Source organism: Rhinatrema bivittatum, chromosome 1, assembly GCF_901001135.1.
Source record: "Rhinatrema bivittatum chromosome 1, aRhiBiv1.1, whole genome shotgun sequence".
In the NCBI taxonomy this organism is placed as follows: Eukaryota; Metazoa; Chordata; class Amphibia; order Gymnophiona; family Rhinatrematidae; genus Rhinatrema; species Rhinatrema bivittatum.
The window spans coordinates 181,687,364-181,710,807 of NC_042615.1; the positions used below are offsets into that span (position 1 = coordinate 181,687,364).

Genomic DNA, 23,444 nt, shown 5'->3' on the forward strand with positions numbered 1-23,444 from the left:
GGTGCCTGCACTGCTGGGAAAAGGCTGATGCCTAGGGCCTCATCCTCAGCCGATGAAAGTGGGGTCGAGGGCACCTGTGATCCTTGAGGGAATGACTCATCCGTGGTCTCTGTTGATGCTTCGGGGGGCGGGGGGTGTCTCACCTCAGATCCATCTGCTCCAGAGAAGCAAAGGAAGTCCCCATCAGAGGAACTCTCCTTCACAGATTTTGTTCGGTTGCTGGCAGAGGCCATCCCCTTTCAGTTCATGACTAAAGAGGATACCTGGCACAAAATGCTGGATATTCTTCAGTTTGTGGTTCCTCTCAAGGAGATTGTGGCAGTTCCAGTGCCCAAAATCTTTGTGGAGTTAGTGTTAAGGATGTGGGAACACCCACTCACAGTGCCTCCCATTAACAGGAAGGTGGACGCGATTTATTGCATCCAAAAAGCTCTTTCATTCAACAAGTGTCAGCTACCTCACCAGTTGGTGGTCATCAAATCTGCTCTCAAGAAGATCAAATGCTCTAGGACCCATTCCTCGGTGCCTCCAGGGAAAGACCACAGAGCAATGGATAATCTTGGGAAGAAGGTGTTCCAGGATGCTATGCTTATTGTCGGCATGGCTGCCTACCAGCTCTACATGAGTCAGTATATGTGGGACATCTGAAAGCAGGTGCAGGATGTTGCTGATCAATTGCCTCAGCAGCAGCAAGACATATTCCTGTTGCTGGTGCATAAGGCCTGAAATGCGGAACATATGAGATCAGCTTGACCTACAATGTTTTCGAGATGGCATCAACGGTCTCTGCAGTTGTCATCGATGCCTACACTCTTGCATGGCTGCGGGCCTCAGATCTGAGATCAGAGGTGCAAGAGCGACTTGCTGACATGTATGGGAGAGAATGTCTTCTGTGATAAGGTCAATGATGCAGTGTTCCAAAACTGGGACCACCATGTGACCCTTCAGGAATTCTCCACTAGCACTCCAGGCCTAGGAAATCCTTCTTCTGTCCAAAGAAGTACTATCCTCATTCCTGTCAGGCTCATCAGGGTTCTCATGGCTGATCTAGGCAACAAAGAGCCCTGAAGTCCCAGCCAGCACCTCAGTCAATTCCAGGGGCAGAGTTTTGACTGGAACATAGCCCAGTCACCCATGCCCGGGAAGATGAATTTGCCAGTCATGGGAAAGCTACAGTTCTTTGTGAACTAGTGGCCCAGTGTAACCTCAGATCTTTCCATCATGCACCATGGGTACCGATTGAACATATGGGATTTCCCAGCAAATTTCCCCCCTGATCCCAATCCAGGGCCCATTAGTGTATTAAGAAGTATGAGTGGTGGAGCTTCCCTCCCTCTTAACATCCAGAGCGGTCAAACCTGTTCCACCAGGGCAAAGAGGACAGGGATTTTACTCCTGGTACTTTCTCATACCAAAGAAAACAGGAGGATTCCATCCCTTCCTAGACCGAAGGGCCTTGAACAAATTCATCAAAAAAGAAAAGTTCAAGATGATTTTCCAGGGCACCTTGATCCCTTTCTTGCAAAAAGGGACTGGCTATGCTCCCTGGATCTGAAAGACGCTTACACCCATATCGAGATCTTCCCAAGTCACTGGAAGTATCTCAGATTCATGGTGGGAAAATAGCACTTCCAGTATCACATGCGCTGTTTGGGCTTGATTCAGCCTGACATGTCTTTACAAAATGCCTGGCTGTGGTGGCGATGCACCTTTACATGTTTTCCTGTATTTTGATGATTGGCTGGTCAAAAACACCTCTCATGTGGGAGCTGATGAGTCCATGTGCTTGACCATCCGGGTGCTGGAGAAACTAAGGTTTGTTATCAACTACCCCAAGTCCCATCTCAGCCTGTCACCTCATTTGGACTTTATTGGAGCCCTGCTAGACACAGCTCAGGCCAAGGCCTTCCTGTCTCGCTGCGGGAATTCAACAGAGCCAGCAGGCTTCAGCTTGGCACGTTGAGCCATATGACCAAGACAGTTCATGTCACTCCCTTGGCACATTTACACATGTGAAAGGCCCACTGAACTTTCAGGTTATAGTGGTATCAGGCCACGCAGAACCTCCAGGATCGCATCAGAGTTGTTTCATCTCTCTGGGACTCTTTGTCTTGGTGGTGAGTAATTTAAAATCTGGAATGGGGGATCTATTTTCAAAATCCTCCTAACCAAATTCTCCTAAACATGGATGCATCCACCCTGGGTTAGGGAGCTCATGTAGATGGGCTCAGCACTCATGGTCTATGGTCCATCCAGCAATGTCTTCATCAGATCAACTTCTTGGAGCTCCAGGCAATCAGGTATGTGCTATAGGCTTTCAGAGATCGACTTTCCAACAAAATTGTCCTGATCCAAACTGACAACCAAGTGGCAATGTGGTATGTCAACAAGCATGGAGGTACAGGATTGTACGGCTTGTGCCAGGAAGCAGTCCAGATCTGCTTTTGAGCATGAGATGGTGCTCAGGGCCATGTATGTGGCCGGAATGGAGAACGTAATAGCAGACAAGACTGAGTCATGCCTTCAGATCCCACGAATGGTCTCTGGACCAAGGGTTCATGAATCAGATCTTCTGACTCAGGGGAAGCCCTGATATGGATCTCTTTGTAGCGCCTTGGAGCAGGAAGGTTCCTCAGTTCTGCTCCTTGTGCCTGACATGTGGCAAACTAGTCTCCGATGCCTTTGCTTAGCACTGGGGCAAGGGTGTGAATCCTCCAGTTCCAATGCTAGTGAGGATTCTTTTGAAACTTTGCGAGGACAAAGGGGCTATGATTCTCATAGCCTCTCATTGGCCAAGACAGGTCTGGTTTCCACTGATCAGGGAGATGTCCATTGGACATACCCAGATCTCATTACTCAGAATCGAGGCAGGTTGTGACATCCCAATCTCCAGGCTCTGTCACTCACAGCCTGGATGTTGAGTGGTTAATATTGTAACAACTTGATCTCTTGGAAAATGTGTCTTGGGTCCTGCTGGCTTCCAGAAAGCCTTCCACTAGAAAGTCCTATGGACTGAAGTGGAAGAGGATTCTGTGTGGTGTGAGCAGAAGGCCCTATATCTGTTTTCCTGCCCCCCACAAAAACTGCTTGACTACCTTCTACACCTATTGGAGACTGGTTTGAAGACAAGCTCTGTTAAAATTCATCTAAGTGCAATTGGCAAATACCACCATAGTGTAGATGGTATGCCCATCTCTGTACAGCCTATAGTTGTACATTTCATATGGGGCCTGCTTCAGTTGAAGCCTCTTCTAAGGCCTCCCGCTATGCCTTGGGACCTCAGCGTGGTGTTAGCTCAGTGATTAAAAGCTCCCTTTGAGCCACTGTGCTTCTGTGACCTGAAGTACCTGACCTGGAAGGTCATATTTTTGGTGATGGTCAGTTCAGCATGCAGGGTCAATCTGTTCCAGGCCTTAGTGATTTATCTACCTTACACTGTTTTTTTTCATGACAGGGTGGTATTACGTATGCACCCTTCGTTCCTGTCTAAGGTGGTATAGAACTTCAATCTTAACCAGCCCATTGTCCTGTCAACATTCTTTCCCAGGCTCCATTTGCAGCAAGGCAAACAAGCCCTGCACAGTTTGGACTGTAAAAGGGCCTTAGCCTTCTATATGGAGCAGACAGAAGCCCATAAATAGGCCACCATTTTTTTTTGTTTTTCTTTACAGGAATAAGTTGGGCATTGCCGTTGCAAAGCAGATGCTTTCCAGTTGACTAGCAGACTGCATTTCCTTCTGGTATGCTCAGGCTGGACTGCATCTTGGGGGCCATGTAAAGGCTCACTCTGTTCAAGTCATAGCAGCATCATTTGTCCACTTGCGAGCAGGAGATCTGCCGAGCTGGGATGTGGCGTTGTCTCCACACATTCACATCACATTATTGTTTGGATAGGGATGGCCAACACAACAGCAGGTTTTGCCAGTCTGGCCTTTGGAACTTGTTTCAGGTGTACAACTCAACTTTGTTCCTGCCTAGAGCTTATTGTTTTTGTTCAGGCTGCCCCCCCCCTCCCCCCGTTACCAACAAAACTGGTTGTTGTTGTGCCCTTTGGCACTTATTGTGTGTTTTGTTGGTCCCCTTTTATGTTGGGGGACAGCCTGTAGCTAGGGATTCAGTGATGTGTGAGGACTGCCATCCTGCTTGTCCTGGGAGAAAGCAGAGTTGCTTACCTGTAACAGGTGTTCTTCGAGGACAGCAGTATATCAGTCCTCATGAAACCCTCCCTTCACCCCAAGAAGTTGGGTTTTCACTATGTGGGTTTCATCTCCTTCATTATTTTCTTCTTTTGAATTCTGTATTACAAGACTGGAGGGGTCCCCGCAAGGATGAGTTGTAAAATGCATGCCTGATCATGCTCAATGTGACTCAGTCAAAGATCTAGAAACTTTGACATGTTTTCCCTGCAGGCTCCATCCGGTGATGTCATCCTTGTGTGAGGACTGACATCCTGTTCTTCCCAGAGAACACCTATTTCTGGTAAGCAACTCTTGCCTTCCCCAGCTGTACCCATTGTCCTCTTCCCAGTAGGATAAGACTATTAGGGATGTGAATCGTGTCCTCGATCGTCTTAACGATCGATTTCGGCTGGGAGGGGGAGGGAATCGTATTGTTGCCGTTTGGGGGGGTAAAATATCGTGAAAAATCGTGAAAATCGTTAAAAAATCTAAAAATCGAAAAATCGAAAAACCGGCACATTAAAACCCCCTAAAACCCACCCCCGACCCTTTAAATTAAATCCCCCACCCCCAAATAACTTAAATAACCTGCGGGTCCAGCGGCAGTCCGGAACGGCAGCGGTCCGGAACGGGCTCCTGCTCCTGCATCTTGTCGTCTTCGGCCGGCGCCATTTTCCAAAATGGCGCCGAAAAATGGCGGCGGCCATAGACGAAAAAGATTGGACGGCAGGAGGTCCTTCCGGACCCCCGCTGGACTTTTGGCAAGTCTCGTGGGGGTCAGGAGGCCCCCCACAAGCTGGCCAAAAGTTCCTGGAGGTCCAGCGGGGGTCAGGGAGCGATTTCCCGCCGCGAATCGTTTTCGTACGGAAAATGGCGCCGGCAGGAGATCGACTGCAGGAGGTCGTTCAGCGAGGGTTCCGGCGCCTCGCTGAACGACCTCCTGCAGTCGATCTCCTGCCGGCGCCATTTTCCGTACGGAAAATGGCGCCGGCCATACGCGTATGGCCGGCGCCATTTTCCGTACGAAAACGATTCGCGGCGGGAAATCGCTCCCTGACTCCCGCTGGACCTCCAGGAACTTTTGGCCAGCTTGTGGGGGGCCTCCTGACCCCCACGAGACTTGCCAAAAGTCCAGCGGGGGTCCGGAAGGACCTCCTGCCGTCCAATCTTTTTCGTCTATGGCCGCCGCCATTTTTCGGCGCCATTTTGGAAAATGGCGCCGGCCGAAGACGACAAGATGCAGGAGCAGGAGCCCGTTCCGGACCGCTGCCGTTCCGGACCGCCGCTGGACCCGCAGGTTATTTAAGTTATTTGGGGGGGGTTCGGGAGGGTGGGGGATTTAATTTAAAGGGTCGGGGGTGGGTTTTAGGGGGTTTTAGTGTGCCGGCTCACGATTCTAACGATTTATAACGATAAATCGTTAGAATCTGTATTGTATTGTGTTCCATAACGGTTTAAGACGATATTAAAATTATCGGACGATAATTTTAATCGTCCTAAAACGATTCACATCCCTAAAGACTATTCCATTCCCACCAGTCTGGTGCAACCAATCAATCAATATGGTTTGCTTGATGGTATCAAAGGATGCAGAAATATCTAACTGCACTGATATATTGGAACACCCCTCCCCCCCCATTCAAACAAACTAGAGGAAATCTAATAAAGATAGCAACAACAGCTCTGTGTTCTGACCCTTATAGAATTCAAATTGGAGGTTATTCAAAACAGCCTGATCCTCTAAATAATCATTCAATTGGGACAAAACACATTTCTCCATCACCTTTGCCAGTATTGGGAGGTGAGATATTGTACAAAAATTAGTGAGTGCATTTAATGGTAGATTACCATCTTTCTGAACAAGTCTTAACAGTAGCTAATTTCAATTGATCAGGGACCACCTCCTCCATCAAATACTGGAGACCGTAACTCAAAAAGAATAGAGGTAATGCGGAAGTGGTCCAGAGAAGGGCAATCAAAATGGTGGTGGGGGGGCGGGGGGGAGGGGTCTGTATCGGAAGACTTAGGAGCAGAGGCTGAAGGATATAAATACGTATATCCTGGAAAAGAGGAGGTGCTGGGGAGATATTTACAGGCCTTCAAATACCGAAAGGTTTTAATGATGCACGGTCCTCTATCCTTTTCCACAGAGTATCTTAAGCTTCTCCTTTTAGGGTTTGTGTTGCAGGCTTTTTATCATTTTAGTTGCTCTTTTTTGAACCACTTCTATCCTCTCAATGTCCTTATGAAGGTATGACCTCCACTACTGAACACGATGCTAAAAATTGAGTCTCACTAGTAACCATTATAAAAGCAATATTACTTCCTTCTTCCTGTTGATAATCCTCTCCTTATACAAACAAGCATATTATTTGCTTTCCCTGTTTTATTACATTGACTAATTACCTTGAAGTCATCCGAGATGATTATTCCTAGATTTCTTTCTATGACACTTTCACATTGTTCTAATTGCTATGAAACTAATAGATTTTTCCATCCCAAATGCATGATTTTACACTATTTAGCACTGAAGCTCATTTATCAAACCCTTTACTATTATTCTTGTTTTTTTTCAATTCCCCCCCCTTTTTTTTTTTTTGTTAACCCTTTCTGGTTTTTCTACTCTATTATGGATTTTTGTATCATCTGTAAACTAGCGTATTTTTCCCCCAAGTTCCTCAGCAATGTCTCTAATAAAGGTACTCTACTGGTCACTTTGCCTTCACCAGAGTGAACTTTAAGTAGAAATGAAAACTCTTCCTCTTGTTCTGCATCCTTCAGGTGGCATTACAAAGTTTCTGGGACTTCCCGCAACAACAGGAAAATGCAGTCTGGTTGAGTCCAGGCAATGCAAAAAAAGATATTTTTCATTCATAGAAACTTAATGACAGAAAAAGACTATACAGCCATCTAGACTGCCCATCCACAATTGTTCAGCTCTGCAATCCTTATTACTTACTTATTTATTTTATTTATTTAAAATATTTGTATACCACATATCAGAATTTCTATGCAACTCATGAATCAATAACAATGACAAACAAAATAATTATAACTAATAAAATCATAAAATTAAAAAAATTAAAAGTAATACTACTTTCATTTTATACTACTCCATAATGCTGATAGCCCATTTTTAGACTAATCAGCTATACATTTTCAGCCATTCAGCTTGGTCTTCCAATTGCTATGCATCCATGAAGGCCCTAGAAAATAAGTGCGCCTTAAGATGCTTTCTGAACTTCAATAAAGATATTTCTTCCTTTAGGTAGAGGGGGGAGGCAGTTCCATAATAATGGGCCCTGAACATAAAACAGCTTTTCTCTCGTCTCATCGAGACAAATGATTTTTGGAAAAGGTACTGTCAGTAGGTGTTGACTTGAGGACCTCAGGCTGCGAAATGGTTGGTATAATTTCAAAGCTGCATTAAATCTAGGGGGAGGGGCGATTTTATTAATGCCCTTAAACACGAGCATGGTGGTTTTAAAAATAATTCTCCATTTAATTGGTAAGAAATGTAAAGCAATTAGAATCAGAGTAATATGTTCCTTCAGTAATGTCCCTGTAATGACCCTAGCTGCTGAATTCTGTACCAATTGCAGCGCTCTTAAAGATTTTTGTGGGAGTCCTAAGTACAAAGAATTACAATAATCAAGGGGGACAGTACAATAGACTGTATTGTAGTTCTTAAATCTGTCTCACTTAGATCCGGTTTTAATCTCCTTAATAGCTGTAATTTAAAGTATGATGTTTTTTATGACATTTGAGGTTTAAATGACAGTGTGCTGACCATTATAAATCCTGAATTTCTAGCCTCTCTTACCATCGGAATTTTCTGATCACCTAGTGTTAAGGATTTAGGGAGTTTAGGATCAGGAAATCTAGCTAAATGTAGGATTTCTGTTTTTGATACATTCAATGGTAACTTGTTTTTGAAAAGCCAATCTTTCAGGACATTCAGGCAAGATGTAATCCTCTTCGATGTGCATTCAGTTGATCCTTCGATTGGTACATAAAACTGAATGTCATCCGCATATAATGGATAGCCCACATCTAGGTGTGCCAATACTTTGCATACTGGGGCTATATGACAAACTGTGAACAATCTTTTAAAAAAGAAGAAAAACAATTCAAAACTGTATCGCCTATCCCAATATTAGCTAGCCAATTAATTAGGATAAAGTGGTCAATGGTGTCAAATGCTGCACTTAAATCCAAAAATACTAGGAAAAACCCTTTACCACTATCAAAGCCTTGCCGAAAAGTATCTACAAGGGTTAGTAATAGTGTCTCTATATATTATAACTTGGCCCATGCTTTTCTGAATTCAGATACTGTCCTTCACCACCTCCTCAGGGAGGCTATTCCATACATCCACCATCCTTTCTGTAAATAAATAATTCCTTATATTACACCTCAGTCTACCCTCCTTTCACCATCATCCCGTGACCCCTCATTCCAGAGTCTCCTTTCTCATGAAAGAAAGCCACCTCTATGCATTGATAATTCTGAGGTATTTAAATGTCTCTAGCATATCTCCCTTTCTCACCCTTCCTCATCATTTGGTAATTAGAGGCATTTCAAAAAGGTTTCTTAATGGAACACCAATGCAAAGCTCTAAATTTGAGCACAAAAGTGACACATTGAAACAATTTTATGCAGATCAGGGAAGCTTTCAGTTTATCAAGCTGACAGTAGAACACACTAATAATTAGATCACTTTCATAATTTGTATAGATTTCTTTGATTGTTTCTGTTAAGATGAAGGAAGTGTCAACTTCAATTTCCTATGCATTAAAATGATAGTTTCTAAATACTATTTTTGTTTTTATACATATAGGGATCGCATCAGGCCGTAAATGGCTTAGGATGGTACTACCATACTTTTAAGAAAGACTACGTCAAAGCTGCAAAGTACTGGAGAAAGGCAGACAGAATGGGAAATGCAGACTCAGCACATAATCTGGGAATCCTATACTTAGATGGAACATACCCTGGAGAGCTTGAGATAAATGAAGTGAGTAACATGTTATCTGTGATGTAATTTCTTCCTTGGCAACTAATTACATATTCTATTTTACATATCCTAGGTTTATTCCTGGGGCATGTTTGTCTTGTAGAACAAGGCTTCCTAAACCTGTCTTGGGGACCCCACAGACAGTCTGGCTTTCAGGATATCCCCAATGAATATGCAAGAGAGAAATGTGGATATCATGGAATCTCAGTATAATCAAATTTATCTCATGCATATTCATTGAGGATATCCTGAAAATCTGACTGACTGTGGGACCCTAGGATAGGTTTGGGAGTCCTGTTGTAGTGGTAGTTTGACTCAGCTTACTCAGAAAAACTGGCGAGTCTAAAATGCGGAGAACACACAAATTCAAGCACACGCATTCTTACAAAACAAATACAGGGAGATCACACCATGTAAAGAAACATAGAACATGATGACAGATACAGCCCATCCAGTTTGCCCATCCACATCTCCTGCTCAACCTTATAGTCCCTCCTGTTCCTCAGAGGTTCTCTGTGCTTGTTCCATGTTTTCTTGAATTTTGATATGACCCTTGTCTCCACTACCTCCACAGGGAAGCTGTTCCATGTGTCTACCACCCTTTCTGTAAATATATATTTTCTTGTTTCTGCTTCAACATATTTTGCTGAAGCTGTGGCCCTAAAGTCAGAAGTAGGTGGTATACAGAAAAGTAGAGACTACTAGGTTGTAACTGGAGCAGGAACAGGATGTTTTCTACCTGTGAAGCCACCTTCCCATCGGCTTGAATCCACAGATGCTGGTGGACAACAGGAAACACTAGGCACACATGAAGACAGGGATGAACCTGGAGGCATGAAGGTGGCTACAGAGGCAAGGCAGAATTGCTGTAACAACACATGATACATGAAGCAAACAAGGACCATACAGAATCACTCGATATACAAAGCAATCAAGGACAAAACAGGGACAAGAAATGTAGGCTGAAGAGTGGGACCAAATGTAAGGCCACAAAGTAGGGCCAAAGAAGACTGGAATCTAAGACCAGGAAGTAGGAGCAAGACTTGACCAAGCTCTGGCCAAGAGCAGACTATGAGGCTGAAATACCACTGAGTCCAAACAAGAACAAGATGGCCACTAGCAGGAGGCACAGACCATATAGCTGGGAGGACTAGACAGATAGACCAAGAGAGCCACTCAGCACCTCTGCTGGTGGGAGGCAAGAACTGCTCAATAGGTCCTCAGCCTCCTTTCTGCTGAAAGAGGTCTGTCTCTTGTGCATTTATTCCTTAAAGGTATTTAAATATCTCTATCATATTTCCCTCATCCCGCCTTTCCTCTAGAGTATACATGTTTAGATCTTTAAATCTGTCCCCATATGCTTTATGAAGAAGAAATAGCATAGGCACCCTATTCATTAATTTGATGACAAAAAGGGTTATCTAATCACAGAATCAATTATATGAGTAAAAGGATTATCTAATCATAGAATCAACAGATCTCTCTGCCGATATCAGATTCCAGCTGTGCCTATCATCCAGTTTGCCGCTAAGCGTAGAATTTAAAAAATACAGACTTTGTCAAAATTCTGTAGAAAGAACTAGAAGACTGGGAGAAAATGGGGGAGTTAGAACAACAGGGGCCAAATTAAAAGGAGCTATTTCTTAGCGTCCAGTCAGATGAATCCAGATGAGTGGGTTATGCACCTCTACCAGCAGATGGAGAGGGGCCAAACTGATATCACAGTACATATACCCTTGCAGTGACATCAGCCTGCCAGTATTCTCTGTCTCCAGCAGATGGTGGAAGTGCATCTCCCTACTGGGGATTGCTTCATTTTGAAAAAGGAGAAATAAAGATATTAATTCACCCCACTCTCCTGCGATGATACCAAAAGGTCCATCCCACAGTTGAGAATTCCTGAGGTGATTTCCATGGTCTCACAGATGAGTGCCTTGGTCTGGTAGCTGATTTTTCAGCCAGCGTGGACTTAGCTGCTTAAGCTGCTGAAAAGCAGCGGGTGCAAGAAGCCGAGCACGGTGGTGATGGCATATGTCCTGTCCCCCCACAGCCAGAGAACGTCTCTGTACTCAGCCAGGTAAGGCTGAGCTTAGGGAAGTTTTAAAATATATATATATTTACAGAGGCATAAAAGGAGGCTTTTGTAGCTTGGGGCTTCCTCCTTTTTCCCAGTCTCCATGCCCGGCATGCCGTTCTGGCATTCGACCCACTCCATGGGAGCTCAAGGAACATGGGCAGCCTGGTGAATTGAGCTGCCTCTGTAGGCTAAGCCCCACTCTGAGGCTTTTTCCCTGCACGCTGCATGGTTGGCCGCAGTGGCATTTCATACGCTTTCTTAGGCTGCCCTCTACAGGATTGTCGGTTCAACATATACTTCTATCTGTGCGTCCAGTTTTTGGACACTTATTTGGGTCTTGTATTATGTGCGTCTAGGTTAAGCGACTCCTTAAGTAGTCGCACACTTATCTGTGCGCACAGGTTATATTGTGCACTTAAATTGTTTATGGCTCTTATTTTTGGAACGCTTAAGTTTTGGATGCCTAGGCATTGGAATGCCTAGATGTGAGACACCTAAGTATCGGATGCCTAATTTTTGGATGCCTAGGTTGGGCGCCTAGTATTTTTGGACGTACAAAAAAACAAAGCTAGATGCATGCCTCTGGCCACTGCTCAAGCACACTGTCGACCATAATGGCACCTATGCCTAAGAAAAATAAGCACCTTTCTCTTTGCACTGCCTGCATATTCGGGCATCTCAGCTAGGAGTGCCCACTAACTTGTGCCAGCACTGTTTGTAGGTTCAGGGAGAATTGCCTTCCTCTGATTTCGCTAAGCCTGGTTCTTCCCAGCCGGATATAGGCCTGGGTACAGACAACTCAGGGGGGTGCCTGATTTTGGAACTCCCCTAACTAATTCTGCAGCAGGGGATGGTAGTTCAGTGAGTATGCCTCAAGTATCTCCTGGATTAGATGCTCCCAACTTTTCATGGGTAGAGTTTTTCCAGGAATTTCAATCCTTTCTCCAGGTGCAATCTTTAGCCCTCTCTAATACTGCCAGAGCAGAGTTGCAAGTAAGAACCTTGCCGGGACCTACTGTTCAGCACCAGTGTACTACTAGAGCAGCAGCGGGACTTCTCGATTGAGGTCCGGATGGCACGGATGATGACGCCGATCCTGACTCCCTTGAGGATGGTGAAATTCCTCCAGGATTAGAACTGTATAGAACTATGCTATGGTTCTTTTATAAAGATGAACTGCCAGCTCTGATTTCCCAGACCTTGAAAATGCTTGGAATTCCTGGGGCAGACGCTGTGACCAAGCCGAAAAAAAATCCATTTTGGTTTCCTTGCATAAGGCCTCTTGTTTTTTCCCCATGATGGAAGCCATTTAAGAATTAATAGATCTTGAATAGGGCACCCCAGAGGCTAATTTCAAAGGGGTTTGGGTTTTGGAAGGCCTGTACCCTCTAGATCCAGTGGCAAGAGAGTGTTTACATTTTCTGAAGCTAGATGCACTTGTGTGTGCAGTTTCCAAGCAGATCACTATTCCCGTGGAAGGAGGAGCAGCCTTGAAGGATACACATGATAGAAGGATTGAGACTATCCTTAAACAAGCATTTGATGCAGTGGCGATGTCGTTGCAGATCGCTTCTTGTTGTTCCCTGGTGGCATGATCTTGTTTGCTTCTCTCCCAGGAGGTCGATAACTCTGGGGTGAACTCCAGAGCAGTTATGGAGCCAGTTGCTGCCTTTTTGGCAGATGCAGGCTGTGATTTGGTCTGCTCTTCAGCCAGACGAGTGGCTTCCATAGTAGCAGCTAGGCATCAGTTATGGCTGAAAAATTGGTCGGCCGATGCGACCTCCAAGGCTAATCTTACCAAATTGCCCTTTAAAGGCTCACTATTTGGGAGTGAGTTGGAAAAACTGGCCAGTAAGTGGGGCGAATCTCCAGTTCCTCATTTGTCTGAGGATGAGAAGTAGATGCTATGCTCTTTTAACATGAGTGATTGTACTAAAGGATCCAGGCGATTTTGACCCTATAGAGGAACGACCCTTCAGAGAACTTGACCTTTTGGTAGGTCTCAGTCCTTTCATCCCTGACTGCTAACAAGGGGCGTGGGTTCAGCTTGTTCGAGATCTCATTGGATTTGTGGGTCTTGGAAGTGATACGAGAAGGATATGCACTGGAGTTTTGCAGTGTTCCTTGGGACGTGCTCTGCCACATATCAGAGAAGAAGCAGGCAATGGAAACTGTATTGGCAAGGCTCCTCACTCTGAAGGCTGTGGTTCCAGTGCCCAATGTCTCAAGAAAATACGGGTCAATATTCCATTTATTTCATTGTGCCCAAGAAGGAAAGCTCCTTTCATCCCATCCTGGATCTCAAAGGTGTCAACTGTCATCAGCGGGTGATGCATTTTCACATGGAAACATTGCGCTTGGTAATAATGGCCATACATTTGGGGGAATTTTTTTTAATGTAAGGGGTGGAATGATCTAATTTTTTATAGTTTTGCTATATCCTCCAATGTAAAATTCTTAGAATACACTGCTGATTTTTGAGACATGCTGTACAGCTCTAAAAACACTCAGACCATGAGAACACATTGAGGTCAATATTTAGTCAGTATTTCCAAATATTTTCTTTAAGTTACAGGAGGGGGTGGTATCAGCCTTGCTTGCAGTGCTATTTTTTTAAGTGATGGGGGGCAGGAAATGGGATCAGGATCTACAGCCCCCACAATTTTTAAATTATTTTGAGGGGTGGAGGAGAATAAGACCATTGCTGGCCTGTAAAGATTTTTTAAACTTTCCCAGCTATATGCTAAGTAAACATATCCGAATAGCTTTAGACCTGCTCTGTACCATGATCAGACTTACCCGGATAAATTTATCTGGTTAGCAATTAATAATGGTGCTACTTGGCAAAATTTTAGCCATCCCCGCGGAATGCTTCTGATTTACCCCTTTTTTTTTTGTCTAGGTAAGTTGTAGCCGGATAATGACTTATTCAGCTAAAACTTACCTGTTTGGAGGGGCAGGAAATTCCCTGGGTTTGTCTGGCTAAGTCCCCAAGTTAGCCGGACAAACCCATGTAATATTGGCCTCTCTGTTTTTTTCATTACACTTTATCATATTATGCATAAAAGTGCAATATTGCATATATTTCCTTTCTTATAAAGCTTACATTATTCCCTGTAATTTTGTTAACTATATTTTTCTTAATGATTTTTTAAAGCCAATAAAATTTATCATACATTTTTATTGCTGAATAATCTGAATTAAGAAAGTTGATAGACATGTATCCTGTAATTCAGACTGTTACTATGATATCTGTATGATGATTATTTTGGATTTTATTTTTGTTTCTATGGTTTTATTGTTTTATTATACGATTATCTTTTATTATTGTACACAGCTTTCAGCGATTTTGCTTAAATCAGGAAAGTGGTCTATAAATTTTATTAAATAAATAAATAAATTTTCAGTAGATATACTTCAAAAGATTTTTCTTCTCAAAGGATGCATAGCATTAAAATATTTTGACAACTGGTATAGAGCTAAGTAAATGAAGGTGCGGTTTACCTGGGCATCATCAAAGCCTAGGCTAGTGTTTCGCTGATACAGCCAAATGTAGGTGTTGTTTGTGTTGGGACATTTAACCAAAATGTGGCATTAACTGTCAACAAATACCCTGTTTACAGGAAAGTATTGTTAATTTATTATTATTTATTTAGGATTTTTATATACCGACATTCTCGATACAAGTATCAAATCAGGTCGGTTTCCATAAAACAAAACTGTCGCGGATAAGGCGTTACATTAAACAGTGTTTCTGAACATAAGATCGTAAATAATAAATATAAAAATATAACAATATAAAAGTATAAAAGTATATAATAGACAACAATAACTCGTCAAATAACGTGAATAAAAGTATAAAAATAACTAAAAAATGGTGAGTTAAGTTGGGATAAACAGGTAATAGTGATGTTAATATATGCTAAACTTTGCTGACTAAGGGGGTTATTTACTAAAGCTAGCGCACGCGAAAAGGGACGTCCCTTTCTCGTGCGATAGCAAAAAAGGTGCAGAATTGGGATGGCATCTGCCCCGGAAGAGGAGGAGTCGGGGCAGACACTGCGAGGACATCGTGGACAGCGAAAAGGTATGAACCCTTTTCGCTGCCCACTTCGCGCCCCCCCCCCCCCCCCCCTCTGTTAGCGTGAGATTCAGGGAGCCCTGCGACATTTGTAAATCTAGGCCTAAGTTTTTCAAGGAGTTTTCTCTATGATATGTTTCAAATAGATGTGGTTGATATAAATAGTTAAGTCAATGATGAAGTGATTTTCTTGGGAGTTAACACCCTATGTTGTAATCTATCTGCTTATTTGAATTGAGTTTTGCATTTTATTTACCTTAGAATACTGAAGAGTGATCTCAAAAATATGCTTAACCAAGTTGTCTTTTAATTCTTCTTTTAAAGACACTCGCCTTTGAATACTTTCATAGAGCTTCCATAAATGGGCATCTTGAAGCAACTATTCTTTGCTCTCATTATTATATGACAGGAGATTTGGAAAACATTCCTAGAGATCCAGAAAAAGCTATAATGTAAGTAACTAAGTAATCACAATGAAAAATGTTTACTAGCCAGTAATGCTTTAAATTCAACAAAATATTACTTCAGATTTCTCAGATGATTCATTGGCACTAGTGGGCAGAAGCCATTGTCACTAGCCAATCAGAAATGGTAGATAATTGCAAACAAATACTTATGGTATTTATATCAGTCTTCATTTTTACTCTTCACAAATTTTTATCATTTAGCTCTTAGGTTTTTAATTTTCTTTTATTTTCAAAACTTTATTGACAAGTATAGTATAACGATACAAAAAGAGGAATGCCAGATATGAAAATTGTAAGATTGAGAGAAGAGGAAAAATGTGTGGAGGAGAATGAGGAAATAGCAGAAATGCTAAACAGATACTTCTTTTCAGTGTTGACTGAAGTAGGGAGTGGAGGTAGAGGTTGGCAAGGCTACTTATGCGAATGGGGTAGATACAACATAATTTACAAAAGACAGTGTTTGTATGGATCTGGTTAAACTAAGAGCAGACAAATCCATGAGCCAGATGGTATCCATCCTAGCATATTAAGGGAGCACAGGGGCGCGCAGTCCAGATGTATTCCACGCATTAAGAAAGGTGGAAGGAAGGCAAAACAATTACTGGCATGGTTAAAAGGTGAGGTGAAAGAGCCAAAAAAACATCCTTCAAAAACTGGAAGAAGAATCCATCTGAAGAATAAAGGATAAAACAAAAGTATTGTCAAGTTAAGTATAAAACATTGATAGGAAAAGCGAAGAGAGAATTTGAAATGAAGTTGGCCGTAGAGGCAAAAATTCATAATAAAAACTTTTTAAAATACCCAAAGGTAGGCGCTAATTTCTTCCTGCACCGGGAAAGTGCACAGGAAAGCAGTAAAAACTGCTTTTCTGTGCACCCTCTGACTTAATATCATGGCGATATTAAGTCGGAGGTCCCGAAGAGTAAAAAAAAGTTAAAAAAAAATAAAAAAATTGGAAGTTGGCCGGCAGCTGTCGGGTCGAAAACCGGATGCTCAATTTTGCCGGCGTCTGGTTTCCGAACCCGTGGCTGTCAGCGAGCTCGAGAACTGATGCCGGCAAAATTGAGCGTCGGCTGACAAACCCGCTGACAGCCACCACTCCTGTCAAAAAGGAGGTGCTAGGGACGCGCTAGTGTCCCTAGTGCCTCCTTTTGCCCGTTTCTACCGCCGGGCCTCATTTAAATACTGTATCGCGCGCACAGGCGAGTGGCGTTCGCCCACTCTCCCGTGGACTTTACTGAATCGGTCTGTGGAAGTTGAAGTCATCCTATTATTGTGGCTGTAGCAAGAATTGGATTAGGAAGGTATTATGTACTAGGCTCAGTATAGGCTTCTCTGTTACTGATGGCAATCTAATTGATACTAAAGTGGAGATTGTGCTGTGAATTGTTTATAATATTGGGGATAGGTTGGGGATAGGGGTACTGGAGAAGGGGCTAAATAAGAAAAGAGGCAATTGGTTTGTTAATGAGTGACTGAATATGTGAGTGTTTATGTAAATGCTTTTATACACGATAATTTGTAAATCTGCTGTATGGATGTGTTAGATACATTGTATCTGCCTTAGGCTTATGGCATAAAGGCACGTTATCAAATGGAAAGAAATAAATACATTAGTTAGTGGAATCACCAATTCACAGTGTGGGCTGAGTTCTTTGTTCCAGGGTTTGGGTTCACCTAAGGTGGATGTGCCTATGGATTGTCTTTGGTATAAGGATACAATTCATTTGGGGGTAACTCTGTTCATCCACAGAGGAGAGAAGTTTTCATGTCCAATAAAGAGCACTCTCTGAACCTAATCCATAACATCATCTGCTCAACCATTTTCAAAGATCTCAATGACCAGTGCAAGGTTTGGACTTCCAGCAATTTTATGTACCTTAAATAGGGGTTACAGCAATATTTTCTGGTTTTCTCTAGTGATGTTAGTTATTAATGGTTAACTGCTTCTAGATGTTTCTAGAGAAGTGAATTGTCAGATGGTTCCTAGCAAATGTTAATGTTTTATACATGAGCATTTCTTTGACCATCCCTGTGTGGAAAAGCTGATATTTTCATCTGGAAATGATTGAAGAGGAAGCAGGACAATGTTTGAGTAGAAGGCAGAGTCTGCATTGTTGTAAATTCTTAATAAAGAGTTAGCTTTTACACATGGCAACTTGAGAGTTGTTATGCCTTGTCTGATGAAGCCTAAAGTAATGAGGTTTCAGAATGTTTTTCTTTTTCTTTTTTATTTACAGTTGGGTAAAACATGTGGCAGAGCAGAATGGATATTTAGGGCATGCTATTAGACAAGCTCTAGATGCGTACCTGGAAATGTCTTGGTAAGTCTGACATTTATGTTTGTTTTCTGTTTACTAATTAATCAGACCTACTCAAACTAGAGCCCACCCAAGTCTTGAGATAACAAATATGATGAGAAAGAGACTAGTTATATATATTCAAAAGTGATCACCATTATTATTAAGCACCAGAAGTGCATTGTATCTCAAGTCAATACTGGTGTCAGCAAGTCAGATGCAGCAGAACAAAAGTTTTAACACTGCCGGTCTTCTCTATCATTCACCAAACAATACATCATTTTTCTTACAAAAATGTTAACTTTAAATCCATATAAAACTTTGTAAAATTTAAAAGTAATAGCTTCACCAAATAACAATGTCATTAAATTTGAAACAGACATTAGTGAGACATTCCAGATTGATGCTGATATATGTTTAGCCAGTAGGAACTCTGTCAAATGTTCAATACTCTCCAAACTCCAGCCTGGCATCAGCTGATGTTTCGTCCTGAGACTGATTCAGGGGACTCAGATGTAATAATAGGAACTTATCTGTTATCTATAGTTATGGTGCTCAAATGAGAACAGACATCTGTTTCAGTAACTCTGGGATTGTCTTGCCTAATTAATCCGGCCATAAAGACCAGTGGGTTGGACCTCATCTAGAATGCCTGTCTCAGACCATTTAACAAATAGGATTTGCTTTTCTCCGCTGTTATAAAACAAATCATAAAAAATTTCAAACCTTTGAAGTATTTTATTTTCTGTTTAGACAGAGAAAAAAATGGAGTTGAGGGTGAGCACCCAGACACAGGTTAAATATCAAAAAGGCAATCTAGCATTAAAAAATAAAGAAAGAAGAACCAATTAATAATATCCAAACAGATCTTAGGCACCTCTGTTAAAGGTGAATTTTAAAAGCCTGGTGCATGCCAAAACTGGGAGATAGGCACACAAGTCGGGCCAGCGCGCTGAGCAGATTTTAGAAGCCACCTGTGTATGTGCATATTTCCCGCTACATGCACAAATGAAAAGTTTCAAAAAAAGGGGTGGAACGTGGTCGGGGAAGAGCATGGGCGTTTCCGAATTCAACTTGAAATTAGTGCACAAATACTTACGCGGAAAGTGCATGCCGGGGTACCCAGCCGCGTAACTTTACTTCTGCTATGGAAAATGTGCAAGTTGTAAAACAAAAAATGTAGACGGATCGATGGGGCTTTAAAGGTTGGGTCTAACAGGGGAGAAGAGAAGCAAATTAAACTAGGAGGGATTGGAAGTTCTATTCCTTAACTGGGTGAAATGGTAACGAACTGGGAAAACGGATAATGGCATCGACATGCATCTTTTAAAACCCCCCTACTTACGCGGTAAAAGCGGCATTTGCATGCATAAGCATCTACTTAAAATTGTGCGTACATGTGTGCGATCAGGCTATTTCATAACATACGGCATATCTGCGCATATATTATAAAACGGCCGCGACCCCAGTTTGGGCTGACTATCACGCTCACATGTGCGCCTGCACGCAAGTTTAAAACTTATTGTATTAGTGTACACACTCATGCTCAGGGTAATGAGAAACCAAGAGAAACATAATAGAGAAAAACATTCATATAGGGGCAGATTTTAAAGCCCTACGCGCAAAGTCCCAGGACGCGCGTATGTCCCGGGGCTTGAAAAAAGGGGCGTGGCAGGGGCGCTCCGGGTGCGTGGCCAGAGGCCTCTGTAGGGCCGCTAGCCGGGGGATCGCGTGCTGGCACTCGGCCGGCGCGCGCAACCTACACTTGCCCGGAGGCAGGTGAAACTTGTAAAATAAAGGTTGGGGGGGGGGGGGTTAGGTAGGGCTGGGGGGCAGGTTAGGGAGGGGAAGGTGGGGCAAAAAAGAAACAACTAGAGAGGGACTCCATCTGTAGAGAACTAAACAATGAAACTAAATCCTAAATGTTTCGAACTGAACACAGTATCAGAAGAAATGCTCCAAGATTTAATCTACTGCCTCCCGCCATGCAGTGGGCCCCACAGTATCAGAAAACAATGCTATCCCTCAATCATTTTCCAGTTCAGTTATATATTGCCTCTCAACTCCATTTAGCAACTGAAACATTGGCCTTTGTTGGGGGTTCATAAGCAATAAGTACTGCACGGGGTTTATAAACTGTAAGCATTACACGAGAATGTTTACACATCAATTACAGTGCAAATAAAATAAGTAAAATTTGATTTGGGTAGATGTTGGTTTTTAAAAAAAATGTTTTTGTAAAATTATTAAATGGGGTTGAAAGCTGGTAAATGATTGAGCGATAGCGCTGTTTTCTGATACTCCTTGGGGCCCATTGCATGGCGGGAGGCAGTAGATTAAATCTTTGCATATTTTTTCTGATACTGTGCTCAGTTTGAAACATTTAGGATTTAGTTTAATTGTTTAATTTTCTACTGATGGAGTCCCTCGCTAATTGTTTCTTTTTTATAAAATTGCCCACCCAATATGGGAGTAAACTTACCTGTAAATGTAAGTTTACTTGAACTGAGCGGAAGTGTTTCTGGTGATGGAGTTGGGGAGGGGTTTGGATTTAAGTGTATCCCTTATAAAATCTGGCACTATGCACAAACATTTTTAGAAAAATCTGTGCACACCAAGTCTCATGCTTATTTCATGCAGAACATTTTTGGGGGGATAATTTTCAAAGTAGACTTATGTGCATAAAACTGCTTTAAAAACTGGTGTAACTTGGGTATGTTTTTGCAACTTTCCTATGTGGGCTGTTCAGATATATTTTTGCAAATAGGGAGAGTAATTTCCAAATGTAATTAAAATGTCCAAAATATGTATTAAAAATCTTTCTGATTGACATGTCAGACAATCGGACAGTGTATATCACGAAACTGCAATATCAAAGCTGGAAAATGATTGCTCTGAGATTAGGCAGGGGTGACTTGATCATTAGGCAGGGTGAGGCAATCATCTCAGACAGCAAAACTTTGGGGTGGCAGCAAGTGAACCCCAAATTATTCTTGCAGGGGCTGCCTTATTTGCCAAGAGAGTCTCTGTTGGCAGGAAGTGAGTCACATGGCCCAGTTTATTAGCATTAGCCCTCATTAACAGTAAGACTATATTCCACCCCAGCACCACTAGGCCCCAGTATGCAGAACAGCCACTGGTGAGGAGGCCAGGCTTTGCCAGCAAAAGAAGACCCGACTGGACCTAGCTACTGAGGAAGAGAAGGGAGGGAATGAGAGAGAAAGGAAGGAAGTGAGGAGAAAAGTGAATAAAAGGCAGGTTTGAGAATGGGAATGAATGAGAGGGGTGAAAGAAGGGTGCTGAGTGGGGTGAAGGAAGGAAGGGAAAAAAGGGCAGAATGGTGAATGATTGGGAAGGATAGAATATGAGGGTAAAGGGTGTGAATGGAATAAGAGGGAAAAGTGGAGAGTGGATGAGAGGGAACGGAGTGAATGTAAGGGGAGAAGGGTGAGTGAGAGGGTAGAGAGAGAGAGAATATGAGGGGTGAGTGAAGGGAAGGGACATAAGACCCATGCACCAGTGTGGTTCTCTCCTCCCCTATCAGAAGGAACAACCTAGAGTGGTGATGTCCTAATTTGCCAATAGGAGGAGGAAGAGGAAGAAGATGCTGGATGTGAGAGACGTTGAGGATGTGAGTGGGAAGGGAAGGAAAGGGGAGAAGGAGGCTATAGGTGAGAGGAAGGAAAAGGGAAGGGAAGGTGGAGTCATTCCTGGCATTACTGGGTAGCACAACTGGGGGCAGTGGTGAAAGAGAGGAAGAAGCCAGGTGAGGTCACCACAGCCAAAGAAAATAAGGAGAAAAAGAGAGAGAGGGCCAGCAGCCATAAAAACTATAAAGCCCATCCAACCTGCAGCAAAAGAAAGGAAGGTGTGAGAGGGGCCCTGGCAAGAGTGACTGTGTGTGTGTGTGTGTGTTTGTGTGTGTAAGAAAGAGAGGCAGCATGGGTGCATTTGTATGAGAATAAAAGAGATGGAGAGAACGTGTGAGAGAGCATATTTGTGAGTAGGAGAGAGAAGGAGGAAGCTTGTAAGTATGCATATGAATAGGAGAGAGGGAAGAAGCATGTGAGGGAGAGCATGCATATAAGCATGGAAGGGAAGGAGCAGGTGTGTGAGAGTGAGAGAGAGCATATGTGTGTTAGACTGTATTTCTGAGAGAGAGAAGACAGTTTATGCACCCCGCTAAAAGTCCACCACAATCTCAGGGTGACTGGAAACCAAATGTTCTCTGGTATGGAGAATAAGAAATATTTTTTATTGCTATCAGTTTTAATTATTGGGTGTTATTTGATATGTCTTCTGTTCTGAAATATTTTATTGGTGTTTGGGAAATTTTTAAAAAATGTTATGTTTTAAATTATTGAATGTTTTATTTGTCAGCTGTTTTATAAACTTATTATTTATTTTAGAGTAAAGTAAATAAAATATGGTCTTGCCTGCTCTTACCCTTTTAAGCCTGGATACCCCAGATGATGCCCTCCTGCTCATGGGTTGTTACACACACGTTACATTTATTATGTCTATAATATATGGGGTATATTTTAAAACCTCGGCGCATGTAAATCCCGGGGTTTACATGCGTGGCCGGGCCTTATACGCTGGGCCAATTTTCAAATGGGCCCGGCCACGCGCTCAAACCCCGGGTCACGTGTAAATGACTTGGCTTTAAAATGGGGTGGGGCGGGGCTAGAGGTGCCCGGCACAGCGACCATTTGCCGCTGGGCCATGGGATCGCGCACCTGCAGGGTGCCGGCGTGCGCAACTTGCTCCTGCTCCTTGTTAGGAGCAAAAGGTAAAACAAATAGGGCTAGATTTTAAAAGCCCTGCGCGCATAAATCCTGCCTGATTTATGCGCGCAGGGCACTCGCTCGCCTATTTTGCATAGACCACCGGCGCGCGCAAAGCCCCGGGACGTGCGTAAGTCCCGGGGCTTCGGAATAGGGGCAGCAGGGGGCGTGTCCGGGGTCGGGGGCAGTCCGGGACGGGTCCGGGGGCGTGGCGACGGTTTGGGGGCGGGCTGGGAGGGCGGTCCTGAGTCCCCCGGCACTGCGGCCTGTGCCGGGGGATGCTGAGGTGGCGCGCGCAAGTTACACCTGCTTCAAGCAGGCGTAACTTGCCCAACAAAGGTAGGGGGGGATTTAGGTAGGGCTGGGAGGAGGGGTAGATAGGGGAAGGGAGGGGAAGGTGGGGTGACACAAAAGGAAAGTTCCTTCCGAGGCCGCTCCGATTTTGCGAAAAATTTTGCGAAAAATGGCGCCGCCGTACGGCAACACGATTCGACTGCAGGAGGTCGTTCCGGACCCCCGCTGGACTTTTGGCAAATC

General features: G+C 43.3%; 1 protein-coding gene across 1 annotated transcript in view; it reads left to right on the forward strand.

Annotated features, from left to right (window-relative positions):
* The window catches only part of SEL1L3 (SEL1L family member 3), a 185,227-nt gene that overhangs the window by 103,784 nt on the left and 57,999 nt on the right, over nucleotides 1-23,444 (forward strand). Inside the window, 3 exon segments of the mRNA XM_029589818.1 lie at nucleotides 9,019-9,195; nucleotides 15,678-15,805; nucleotides 18,061-18,144. Coding sequence (XP_029445678.1) covers nucleotides 9,019-9,195; nucleotides 15,678-15,805; nucleotides 18,061-18,144 — 389 coding nt within the window.